General features: G+C 49.7%; 1 protein-coding gene across 12 annotated transcripts in view; it reads left to right on the top strand.

Moving 5' to 3' along the window:
- The first annotated feature begins 285 nt into the window (after positions 1 to 285).
- DYNC2I1 (dynein 2 intermediate chain 1) overlaps positions 286 to 12,787 on the top strand; it is an 83,171-nt gene continuing 70,669 nt past the window's right edge. For 7 of the 12 annotated variants that reach the window (XR_016236929.1, XR_016236931.1, XR_016236930.1 and 4 more), the window contains exons 1-5: positions 286 to 496; positions 4,394 to 4,447; positions 5,159 to 5,621; positions 9,466 to 9,557; positions 12,442 to 12,732. Coding sequence is in view for 1 of the 12 variants with exons in the window: in XM_002715015.6 (XP_002715061.3) it covers positions 482 to 496; positions 4,394 to 4,447; positions 5,159 to 5,621; positions 9,466 to 9,557; positions 12,442 to 12,732 (915 nt within the window). In the remaining 11 variants the exon portion in view is untranslated. Of the gene's footprint in view, positions 497 to 4,393; positions 4,448 to 5,158; positions 5,622 to 8,972; positions 9,142 to 9,465; positions 9,558 to 12,441; positions 12,733 to 12,787 lie in introns of those variants that run through there. The other 5 variants (XM_089336854.1, XM_089336850.1, XM_089336849.1 and 2 more) reach the window with 4 other exon arrangements.

Here is a 12,787-nt window from a genome sequence, read left to right as displayed (position 1 = left end):
TATGGGGTTTGCAAAGTGCAAACTCTTGCATACACGTAACGGTCGTTTTTTCTGTTTCTTTCTCCCTGGAGGGCCAAGTGAGGGCAAAGAGGCGCGGCCCTCGCAGCGACTAACGAAAACACCTACCTCTCCACTCACTGCGGCTGATGCCTAATTTGACACCATTCCGGTGTGCGCAGGCGCACTGAGAGCGGCCGCAGGGCTTGACGGATAGCGGTCGCTCGGCTCTCTGCTCTTCCTGCCTGCCTCAGCTTGGGCGTGGGTACGCGCAGGCGTACAGGGAGCGGCCGCGGGGCATGCCGGGTAGCTGTCGCTAGGCTCGCGGCTACTGCTGCCTGCCGGTTGCTAGGAGTCGAGGACGCAGGCCACGCAGCAGGCCCCTGGCCGGCCGAGGGGGCAGGCGCCAGCCAGGTGGTCTCCGGGGTGGCCGGAGCCTGGCCGGGGCCCCGGGTACTCCGGCCGCCCGGGCCTGCGAGGAGCTATGGAACCTGGAAGGGTCAGTGCAGGCCGGTATCCGGGAGCGGGGAGGTGGGTGCCGGCCCTCACCTGCGGCCGGCTCGGCATGGCGGACATTCTCGGACTCCCGCGGGGTTCCCGGGCCAGCCGAGCGCGGCCTTCGCGCCTGCAGGCTTCGTGGGGGCTCGAGCGGTTCCCTGTCGGGAGCCGGGGCCGCGGGGCGGGGAGCTCGGAGGTCTGAGGCGCTGGGATTGGAGGGGTCGGAACGCAGCACCCGGGGGCCGCCTGTTAGTCTCCTCCGCCCCGCCCGAGCGGGCAGCCCCCTTCTCTCCGTCTTGGCTCTCGCCCGACGCGGGGGAAACTGAGGCAGGGCTAAGCAGTGTGTGTAGTAGGCGCCGGGAGCGCAGCTCGTGTCTGGTTTTCCGGCTCCAAACAGTATTGAACGGCACACAGAATAGCTTTTTAGGCTGTAGGACGATAACGACTGGTAGCCGGCTTTTACTCCTTGTCCGGTACCGGTAGGAGCCGGCCGCATGCGACTCCTGAGCTGTGTGGCTGATGTGACCGAGGAACAGAATTGCAATTTTTTTTTATACATTGCATACCTTTCCTCCCATTATTTTCCTTGTTTACCTTTATAATAAATAACATTTACTTTGTATTTAGAGAATGTTCCATGATACTCTCATCTGAGCTGGTGTTTTGTGTTCTTGCATCAACCGTAGGAGGCATCTTTAACTCCTCTTAGTTAAGTTCAGGGAGTGACGCTGCTCCCCACCTCTCGTTAAGCCCCACCCGAGCTCTGTCATCCTCTCTCATCATTCCCTTGACATTTCTGTAAGTCGTTCTGTACCTCAAGCCTTCCGTGATGTGTTCACAAGTGGATGCGTCGGCATTGTGTAAGTAGTGCCTACTGCAGAACCGAACAGGTGGAGATGCAGCCCCGACTCATTCTGCCTAGAGAACGGTGTCCCTGGGGCCGGATTCAAATAGATCATCTACTTTTACATTCAGTTAATGTAGTACACTGTGGTTTACTTTGTGCTTGGACTATGTCTTCCTTTTTTTTTTTTTTTTTTTTTTTTTTTTTTTTTTTTTTAGATTTACTTATTTATTTGAAAGGCACAGTTACAGAGAGGTAGAGGCAGAGAGAGAGAAAGAGAGAGAGGGAAGTCGGTCTTCCATCCGCTGGTTCACTCTCCAGATGGCCGCAACTGCCGGAGCTGTGCTGATCCAAAGTCAGGAGCGTCCTCTGGGTCTCCCACATGGGTGCAGGGGCCCACGGACTTGGTCCATCTTGTACTGCTTTCCCAGGCCATAGCAGAGAACTGGATTGGAAGTGGAGCAGCCGGGACTAGAACCGGTGCCCATATGGGATGCTGGCACTGCAGACTGGAGCTTTAACCTGCTGCGTCACAGCTCTGGTCCTGGACTATGTCTGTCTGTCTGTCTTTCAAGATTTATTTATTTATTTAGAGAGAGATAGAGCCAGAGCCAGAACTAGAACGAGAGAGAGAGAGAGAGGGAGGTAGAGGTCTTCCATCCGCTGGTTCACTCCCCAATTAGCCGCAACAGTCAGAACTGCGCTGATCTGGAGCCAGGAGCTTCTTCCAGGTCTTCCACGTGGGTGCAGGGGCCCAGGACTCGGGCCATCCTCTACTGCTTTCCCAGGCCATAGCAGAGAGCTGGGTAGGAAGTAGAGCAGCCAGGTCTTGAACTGGCACACATATGGAATGCCGGCACTGCAGGTGGCGGCTTTACTGGCTATGCAACAGTGCCAGTCCCATATGTTTCTCTTAAAGACTTTTTATTTTTTGACAGGCAGAGTGGACAGTGAGAGAGAGAAAGAGAGAAAGGTCTTCCTTTGCCATTGGTTCACCCTCCAATGGCCGCCGCGGCTGGCGCGCTGCGGCCGGCGCACCACGCTGATCCGATGGCAGGAGCCAGGTGCTTCTCCTGGTCTCCCATGGGGTGCAGGGCCCAAGGACTTGGGCCATCCTCCACTGCACTCCTGGGCCACAGCAGAGAGCTGGACTGGAAGAGGGGCAACTGGGACAGAACCGGTGCCCCAAGCAAGACTAGAACCCGGTGTGCCGGCGCTGCAGGCGGAGGATTAGCCTAGTGAGCTCTGGTGCTGGCCTCTTAAAGACTCTTTGATCTTCTACTTGTTTCTATTTGCTGCCTTTTGCGCAAAAAAGAATATATACTCTCTTACACCTTCTCACTATATATTCTAGTTTATTCATCAGTCATCTTACCTGTTTAATGAAGTCCACTTTGAAAAACCTCTTCCCAGAGCTTGCCTTCTCCCTTCTCTTCTCACCAGAACTGTTTGTTTTCTGGATCAGGGCAGAACTGTTGTCTGCAAGCTCGTTTACATTGTATTTCTGAGTTAGGCTTGCTGTGTCTGGGCCTACTGGGTTTTTTTAAAAATCTCCCTCTCCTGCCCTCGAGTATTTTCATGCCTTTTTCTTTATTTCTTTTTAAAAGACTTACTTATTTTTTTTGAAAGGCAAAGTGACAGAGATATAGAATGACGGAAAGATCTTCTATCCACTGGTTCACTCCCCAAATAGCTGTATCGGCTGGAGTTGGTCCTGTCTGAAGCCAGGAGCCAGGAACCTCTTCTGGGTCTCCCATGTGGGTACAGGGGCACAAGGACTTGGGCCATCTTCCACTGCTTTCCCAGGCCATAGCAGAGAGCTGGATTGGAAGTGGAGCAGCCGGGACTCAAACCAGTGCTCCATGGGATTCTGGCACTGCAGGCGTCGGCTTTACCCACTACGCCACAGCACCAGCCCTGCATTTTTTTTTGTTAGATACTAAACCATTGGTAACATGTAAGTTTGTTATTACTGAGATGTTTATTATTCATAGGTAGAAAAATGGAAAATCTTATGTATGTGTATTAAGGTTATCTTTAGGTTTGAAAAATTCCTTAAGCTTTAAATTTGATATGAATATGAACTAACGATACTGACTTGGCGTGGTACAGTGCTATTTCGTTCTATTTTTATAGAGGCCGGGTGGCCTCTCCAAGAGTTGATGAGCGCTAATCCACTTGTTGGGACTCTCAGCATGAACGTACATTCTGACCCCCGCAGCAAGAGGCTTGACCAGACTCCAGCACGCCTTCCAGCAGCCTAGGCTGGGTCTCTGGGACACCCCAGCCCCTCTTTGAACTCCTTGTTTGGAGAAACTCAGGGCTGCCAAAATAATTTACTGTGTGTCCTAGCCAACACCTGAGGATAGGCCTCTAACTTTGCTTTCCGAGGGTATTAGCTAAAAAGGCTGAATGGGAACCCTTCTCTTGGCTGAGATGTCTGTGTGTCTCCGACAACTCAGGCGTGTTTCCCAAGGGCCTCGGGGCCATTGTTCAGAGACGTGCTCATCAGGCGCAGTGGGCCTGTGTCTCCCATTGTCCACGGGGGCAGACTCCTAATTCCAGGAATTGTCAGCTAGAAGACAGAGCTCGTGCAGTCCCATTGACACTGATCAGCCTTTATAATCTTCGGGTTGCGTTTTCCCCTGGCTGCCTCCCTCCATTCTCTCTCTAAAATATCTAGACACCTCCGTGCCATTTGGAATGGAGCTTAGCTCTTTCCCCCACTGCCACTGTTACTGAATACAATCTGTGTTTACCACTGTAATGCGCAGCTTTCTTCATCTTTGACATCCTCCCCACATTTCTGTCAGGCAACTCTGGAGTGGACTGGTCAGCGTTTCACCTACAAAACAGACTCAGTGCTGTCGGAATCTTAGGCATCCACGTGCTTCGACATAGCATTTTATTCCAGTAGGTAGACAGATATTTTCTAACCTACCAAGAAGTAGTTACCATTGGTTTAAAGAGGGTAGTGGAAAAGCAGCCAACTGGAGCACACAGAATCAGTTATTTTAAACTTCAAAAATTCTTACTTTGTATTTTTCCTTTTAGAGAAGAACCAAAGATGATACTTGGAAAGCGGATGATCTCAGAAGACAGCTTTGGGTAATGCCTTCTAAAGCTTTAAGCTGAGATGTGTTTGGAGCCTGTGTGATTTCCTTGGACATTCACAACTTGGGTTCCCTGTGGCTGATTTCAGATATGCCTTTGACTGAAAGATGATGCCCTGTGGTTAGTACCTCAGGAACTGGGGTGGGATAGGGCCAGGGGCAGGGCAGGATGTGTTCCGTTTGTTAGGCCAGCCTGGCAACCCCACTGGGTCCCTGGGCCCTGTGCTACTCCAGGTGTTTGTGTGTGTTTCCTCATTCATGGAAGCAGTGGCAAGGAGGTAGAAGAGAGGCTTGGGGACTGAGGTCATGTCCTCAGCTCCTCAGAGTTTTATAATGAGGGTCTTTGTTCTGTGGATAGAACCCAGGTAGTTCCTATCTCAGCAAGTTTAAAAACACTCTCGCATCTTTTTCTTTCTAATCTACGTGGTGTTTTAGATTTGATTTGCCAATAAATGTGCAGGTCCCTGCCACCCAGCAGGCAGTTGGAGAAATGCTGGTTCTCACTTCAGTCACTTTAGTATTCTAGGAACACTCACCCGGGCCCCTACCCATCCTGCTAGGATTGGAAAGCTGTTGAATCCAGTGTGTTTTTAAGGTCCCTACGATGAGTATGATGATTCTCATATTCAGATGTCAAAAACGTAAGGGAAATGTGCCTTTCTGGTCAAAGAGGATTCTTTTTTTTTTGTTTTTCCTGTTGTTTTAGGCTGTGCAATCAGGTGCTTCCAAGGAAGAAAGGAAACACAAAGAGAAGAAGCTGCACCGGGAGTCTGAGACGGACCTTCCTGAGCACAAAGAGCATAAGTACAGGGATCCAGAGCGGGAGGCGAAGTACAGAGAACGGCTGACCGAGAGAGAGGCCCACGCCTCCAGGGAGCACCCTCGCGGGGAGAGGGACAGAGAGAAACAGAGGGAGAGGAAGAAGGACGCCAGAGATCGGGACAAGGAAAGGTCGAGAGAGAAGTACCGAGAGCAGGAGGCAGAGAAGGCTCACAGCAGGGGCAAGGACAGAGACAAGGACAAGGACAAGGACAAGGACAGGAGGGCGAGGAAGGACGAGCTCCGGCAGACCGCTGCCCACCACAACCTCCTGGGCCGCGAGGCCCGCGAGGCCCGCGAGGCCCGCGAGCGACAGCTTCTGGAGAGAGCAGAGAGGAAGGTCCGCTCAGGTGCGTCCCCCTCGTCTCGGGCGAGTGTGCTCCTGTCGAGGTGCCGCATGCCCATTTGTTAAAACCTTTTGTTAGGAGTGTTTCTTTTTATTTTTTAAGGATTAATTTGTTTATTTGAAAAGCAGAGCTACAGGGATGGAGGGGTGAGAGGGGGAAGAAAGAAAGAGATCAATCTTCCGTCTGCTGGGTCACTCCCCAAATGGCCGAGAGGACGGGGCTGGGCCAGGTGGAAGCCAGGAGCCAGCAGCTTCATCCAGGTCTCCCATGTGGGTGCAGGAGCCAAGCACTTGGGCCATCTTCTGCTGCTTTCCCAGGTGCATTAGCAGGGAGCTGGATTGGAAGTAGAGCAACCAGGGCTCCAACTGGTGCCCATACGGGGTCCCAGTGCTGCAGGTGGTGGTTTTTTTAATAAATCTTTTATTTATTTATTTATTTTTGACAGGCAGAGTGGACAGTGAGAGACAGAGAGAAAGGTCTTCCTTTTCCGTTGGTTCACCCCCCAATGGCCGCTGCAGCCAGTGCACTGTGTTCATCTGAAGGCAGGAGCCAGGTGCTTCCTCCTGGTCTCCCATGGGGTGCAGGGCCCAAGCACTTGGGCCATCCTCCACTGCACTCCTGGGCCACAGCAGAGAGCTGGCCTGGAAGAGGAGCAACCGGGACAGAATCCAGTGCCCCAACCAGGACTAGAATCTGGGGTGCCGGCGCCGCAGGCGGAGGATTAGCCTGGTGAGCTGCGGCGCCGGCCATGCAGGTGGTGGTTTAACCCGCCATGCCAGTCATTCTGTTTTCCCTGACATTTTTGTGAGTGGTTTAGCATTGTATTTGAAGTTACAGGTCCCTCTTCTGTGTGTCTATGTGTGTTGGGGTGTGTACTGTTTACTGTTCTTTTCTTTTTGATCTTTTTAAAACTTAGTCAATAAGGGTAGTAATAATTTCCTCATTTGCTAGAGTTTTACTGTTGGAAAGTATTTTAGGTTCATATTAATACATCTTAATTCTATTGTAAATAAGCAGAAATCATGTTCTTTGGTAGGAAGTATTCCTTACAAATGCCGGTTTTCTTTTAAGCAACGTTTAGATATTGTTTATGTAAATTCTGAGGTAAAGGTAATGGGCTTCTCCCCACCCCAAATGGAAGTTTCTTGATGATTTATTAGTTGTACAGACAGTGTACTCTTCTTATAAAAAAAGAGGCAACTTACGTGAAAAAATAGATTAGCAGAATATATCTTATAGTTATATAAGTTACATATATAACTTATAGTTAGCAGTAGTAACTCAGAATCAGCATAAGGGGTAGAGGAACTAGCTATGAAGTTATCTTACTAATGCCTCTCATTATTATTTTGGTGTTCTTGGTCCTTATTTCTAATAACATACTTTGTCCTCAGGTCGCTCTCTGTTGTCGCTGCTTGCCCTTGCCTTTTCAGTACGGTATTTAAATGAGTTATGTTAGGAAGGCAGATTGTATACTTGGGTTTGGTGAAGTTGTTTCCGTCATCGCGGATTGGCCTCTCGCATTTCTTTCTCCTCCTGCTTCTCCCTGTCTTACACGTGACCTTGCTCTGGGCCGTGGTCCTTGGAGCACTTCACAGCTGGCTGTCTCCCTCACTGGCTGGATCCAGTCTTGTAGTATTCAGTACCCTCTATCTATTCCAGATTTCCACATTCCCGCAGTGGGCCTCATCCCTGAACCCCGTGCGTCTACCTGCCTGTATTTGCTGTTGCTTAGGTTCTGTGAGTTGTGTCCCCGCTGCACTTCGGATCACTCTGCCGGACGCGGCTCCACCACCGCCCTCTCGTTTCTGGTGGCAGTTGCGTCCTTCTGTTCCGGAGTCAGGAAACCTGGAATCACCCTGACACATGCTTCTCTCCAGTCTCTTGGAGAATATGTGGTTCTACCTTCCAAATACGCTAGACCCTGACCCTCCCCGGCCTGTGTCCCTGGCTCCTAGCACGGTGGCTAGTGCTCCTGAAGATGTTTGTCTTAGTCATCTCTGAAAGTTTAATTTTGCCCCTTTTTGAAAGAATTTATTTTATTTATTTGAAAAACAGTTAGTGGGAGACACACACACACACACACAGAGACTTTCCCATCTGCTGGTTCACTCCCCACATGAACACAGTGGCCTGCAGTGGGCCAGGCTGAAGCCAGGAAGCTGGCATTCCATGTGAGTATACTATGTGGATGGCAGGGGCCCAAGCACTTCCACTCCCAGGTGTGTTACCAGGGAGCTGGATCTGAAGTGGAGCATCCTGGAGTCTAACTGGTACTCACATGAGATGCTGGTGATGCAGGCAGTGGCTTAATCTCTTACATCACGACACCAGCTCCTGCCTTTATTTATTTATTTATTTTTTAAGATTTATTTATTTATTTGAGAGTCAAAGTTACACAGAGAGAGAGAGAGAGAGAGAGGCAAAGAGAGTAAGAGAGAGGTCTTCCATTCGCTGGTTCACTCCCCAGTTGGCCGCAGTGGCCAGAGCTGTGCCGATTTGAAGCCAGGAGCCAGGAGCTTCCCTTGGGTCTCCCATGTGAGTCAAGAGGCCCAAGGACTTGGGCCACTTTCCACAACTTTCCCAGGCTATAGCAGAGAGCTGGATTGGAAGTGGAGCAGCCGGGACTTGAACTGGTGCCCACATGAGATGCTGGCACTGCAGACGGTGGCGCCACCTGCTATGCCAAGTGCTGGCCCCGCCCTAATTTGCTTTATAAGGTTTTATTTGAAAGGCAGAGTTACAGAGAGAAAAGGAGAGAGGGAGAGGGAGAGAGAGGGAGCACATACTCTTCCACCTGCTGGTTCACTCCCGAAAAGGATACAGTGACTGGCACTGGACCAGGCCAAAGCCAGGAGCCAGGAGCCAGGAACTCCATCCAGGTCTCCCACGTGGGTGGCAGGGATCTAGGCACTTGTGCCATCTTCTACTGCTGTCCCAGGTACATTAGCAGGGGGCTGGATCTATGGTGGACCAGCTAGGACTCAAACTGGTGCTCATTTGGGATGCCAGCATCACCGTTGGTGGTTTAACCTGCTGCGCCACAATGCCAGCTCCCGCCCTTATCTTTTAAAGTCAGTTTTCATAGCTGGGAGGCAGATGCCTTTTTTATCTGCAGTTTCAGAAGAGAAGATCCAGGTTTGCTTGCTCAGTGGTGCTTTGGGCGACGTCAGTAACTGTATGACTGTTTGGCCCACCCCTTCCTTCCCTGGGCCTCACTGCCAAGTTGTGCTGGGCGTTGGCTCAACACGCCCTGCCCCCAGGCACTGATCCTTCATGCTAGTGTGTGTGGGCTGTGCCTGCCTAACTTCCTTTTAGTTCGGGGACCTCTTGCCTCTTTTGTCTTCCCGGCATTGGGGGAGCCATCAGGCTGTGGGGGCCGGGCTAGTTCCTCAGCACCTCCATGAGGGCAGACGTATCCTCGGAGCGTCAAAGCTGGCTAGCATGTTTGGCCATCTGGGTGAAAGTCTCTCCTCAAACTGGGCTCTGCTTTCCCCTTTTACTGATACGTGGAAATCATGAGGTCAGTGTGTATCTGGGCTGGGGCTCCTCTTGAATGTCTCATGGAAGTGAGACATTTGCCTGGTTGCCAACTAGCAAACTGGGAGAGGGGAAGAATTCTGTCTGAGCCTTGGATTGCCATTTTGATCTCCCTCTTTGTTCCATTGTAGGTTTAGATGCTAGAACTTCCCCTCGAATTTGGAGAGTGTGTTTTATTCAAGAATATCTAAAAATACATGTTAATAAATGTTAATAAATGGAGGTGCAGTAAAGTCTGCATCAGGATGTTAGAATATCTGCTTTATGGCTAACATTTGGGAGTGTTAAAAATGTTTTATTTTTGTAGTAAGTAAAGTAAGAATTGAAGAGAAAGAACGGAGAGAAGAAGACTGTGAAAGAGCAGAAGATGAGAGAGAGAGGAGATACCGAGAGAGAAAGGTACCAAACCAGGCCAGCACGGGGCGTTCAGTGCTGCAGGGGAGGGCGGCTGAGGGCCGGGAGGGACGTTACTGGAAGCATTTGTGGAAAATTTCATACCTGAGGGTTCCAGGCCTGGAAACGTTTCAGGCTCTATGCATTACCAGTCTTTCCTCCTCGTGATTGCGTGTTTCTCTGGGTTCCAGGGTAGTGCGTCATTATTTTAGAAAATTTAGAACACACAGATAAATAGCAAGTAAACAAAGGCTGTCTGATCTCCACTCAGGTAATTAATTATTGATAATGTTTGTATTGATCATGTATGTATCTTACCAGGTTTTTTGTTTATATGTACAAACATGTATGCACATACACCCATACTCATATGTTTGTAGATATGTGTGTGTATGAGGGGACTTTCAAAAAGTTTGTGGAAAAATTGATTCTTAAGAGATGTTTATTTTGGCATAAACAATTTTTCAAGTCTGTGCATATTTTTTTTCCCCACAAACTTTTGGAAAACTCCTCATCAGAGGATAATTCCCCATGTCCTAAGTAGCTACTGGGCATTATTTTCATTTTCAGTCTTTGCTAATTTGAGAAGACAATGGCATTTCTGCACGTTTTCTTAAAAGGATGTACTGCCTTTCTGTTAGTTACTTATTGTGTACATTTTGTGTCTTACTGATTTGTAAGAGTCCTTAAAGGTTAACTCACAGCTAGTCTTTTTTTTAAGATTTATTTTATTTATTTGAAAGAGTTACAGAGAGAGATAGAGAAAGAGAGAGGTCTTCCTTTTGCTGGTTCACTCCTCAGATAGCCACAACAGCCGGAGCTGCGCCGATCTGAAGCCAGGAACTGGGAGCTTCTTCTGGGTCTCCTATGTGGGTGCAGGGGCCCAAGCACTTGGGCCATCTTCTACTGCTTTCTCAGGCCACACAGAGAACTGGATAGGAAGAGGAGCAGCCAGGACTAGAACCAGCGCCCATATGGGATGCTGGCTCTTCAGGCCAGGTCTTTAACCCGCTGTGCCACAGTGCTGGCCCCACAGCTAGTCTTTTATAGCATTGTTTTGTTTTGCTTTGAATTTGGTTTATGTGACCTTTAGTCAACTTGTTGTTGTGGAACTTTTGAGCCCCCTTTCCCCATAGGGAAACATCTGTTTTGTTTTTTTAAGATTTGTTTATTTGAAAGTTATTTGAAAGGCAGAGTCTCTCACACACACACACACACACACACACACACAGAAGGAGGGACCTTCCATCTGCTGATCTGCTGATTAACCATTGCACACACCCCCAAGCCCCTAGAACACACACACAGTCTTACAGTAATCATGCTGTAAAAGGCCAAGGCCAGGAGCCCAGAACTCCGTCTTTATCTTCCAGGGAGGTGGTGGGGACCCAAGTACTTGGGCTGTAACCTGCTGCCTTTCAGGCCCATTGATAGGAAGCTGGGTTAGCAGCAGAGTAGCCAGGACTTGCGCCAGGTCCTCCCACATGGATGCAGGTGTCCTAGGGGCAGCGTGGCCTGCTGTCCTGCAATGCCCACCCCCACGTGTTTATCTGTGTGGTCATCTGAAGTTTGATTTGGGTCTTTAACATTTGTTTTAAGGCTGAAATCTTTTTTTTTTAAAGATTTTATTTATTTATTTGACAGGTAGAGTTACAGTGAGAGAGATAGAGAGAGAGAGAGAGGTCTTCCTTCCATTGGTTCACCCCCCAAATGGCCGCTACGGCTGGTGCGCTGCGTCGATCTGAAGGCAGGAGCCGGGAGCTTCTTCCTGGTCTCCCATGTGGGTGCAGGGGCCCAAGCACTCGGGCCATCTTCTGCTTTCCCAGGCTATAGCAGAGAGCTGGATCGGAAGAGGGGCAGCCGAGACTAGAACCGGAGCCCATATAGGATGCCAGTGCCGCAGGCAGAGGATTAACCTAGTGCGCCGCGGCGTCGGCTCCAGCTGAAATCTTTTATTATCTTGGAGTTTATTTTGGTGAGCGACACAGGACGTAATCTCACTCTACATGGGAGCAGTTTGGTCAGGGAGATGTTCAGTGTGTTTGTCTTCAGGGTGGGTATCCTGGCACAGGTGAGAGTCAGGGTCTGTGGGAGGAGGGAAGGGGCCGCAGAGTGCAGCGATGAGCAGAAAGCTGTGGACTAGGAGTCTGCTCCCCCTGGTTGAGGTTGAGCTGAGAAGACCCTCTGTGAAGGATCAGGTCAGGCACACTTTGGGGTCTGGCGGCACGTTGGCTGTGCCCCTGGAACTGCGTCTGAGCCAAGAATATTCTGTCCTGATAACTTGGCATACAGTTCCTGAGGAACGTCACCAGTTGCTCACTGAGCGCCGCTCTGATCTTGGGGGATACAGAAGTGACCGAATGGTGGTCCCTGTTTCAAAGATCTCTATGTGGGTCGGACTGATAGAGTGGTGTGATGCATCTTTGTGAGAGAGGTAGCAGCGTGTGGGTGGTCAGTGAAGAGACCGTCTAGGGAGGTCACAGAGATTCCGTAGGGAAGATCTTCAGGGCCAGCGGAGCTCAGGATGTGGGCGGCAGGACGAGACTTGCAGGAGTCGGGAGAGGCTGGACTCTGATGCCGTATCTGCCTCCTGAGGAACTTGAACGTTGTCCTCCATACCTCAGTGAGGTCAGCTGGGCCGTGGTGTCTTTCTGATATTGTGTAGGCTTGAGTCATCAGAAGCATCAGCCGTAGAACAATGGTGTGAATAGGTTCTTTTGCTTTCCAAAAGGACAGCAGATTAAGTTGTTAGGACAACCCCTAACCTCGGGAGAGAGAAGAGGGCAGTATTAGTTGTGTGGTTTTCTCTGCATTTGTCATACTGTGTACATAAGGTAGACTGCTCTTGTTTCATGTGTTCATTCGTTTTTCAATATTTTGCATTTCAAAGTTGCAGTATGGTGACAGTAAAGACAATCCTCTTAAGTATTGGCTTTATAAAGAAGAAGGCGAGAGAAGACACAAGAAGGCAAGAGAACCAGATCGAGAAAAGAAACACCGGGAGAAAAGAGAGAAACATTCAAAGGAAAAAAGTAGTTCGTTCTTTGAGAAAGAAGGAGAAGAAAGACATAAAGAAAGACGACATAAAGAAAGCTCTCATTTTGATGATGAGAGGCACCGAAGTAACGTGGATAAAAAAGAAAGATCGTTGAAAGAGGAACACAAGAAAAGAGAATCCAAGGTATGAGTTTCCGATGCTTGCTTGCCTTCTGGTCATCCTCAGATCAGCATTCTTA

The sequence above is a fragment of the Oryctolagus cuniculus genome, chromosome 7 (assembly GCF_051225735.1).
Source record: "Oryctolagus cuniculus isolate XC-2025 breed Fujian yellow rabbit chromosome 7, ASM5122573v1, whole genome shotgun sequence".
In the NCBI taxonomy this organism is placed as follows: Eukaryota; Metazoa; Chordata; class Mammalia; order Lagomorpha; family Leporidae; genus Oryctolagus; species Oryctolagus cuniculus.
This window is presented reverse-complemented; position numbering and strand designations above follow the sequence as displayed.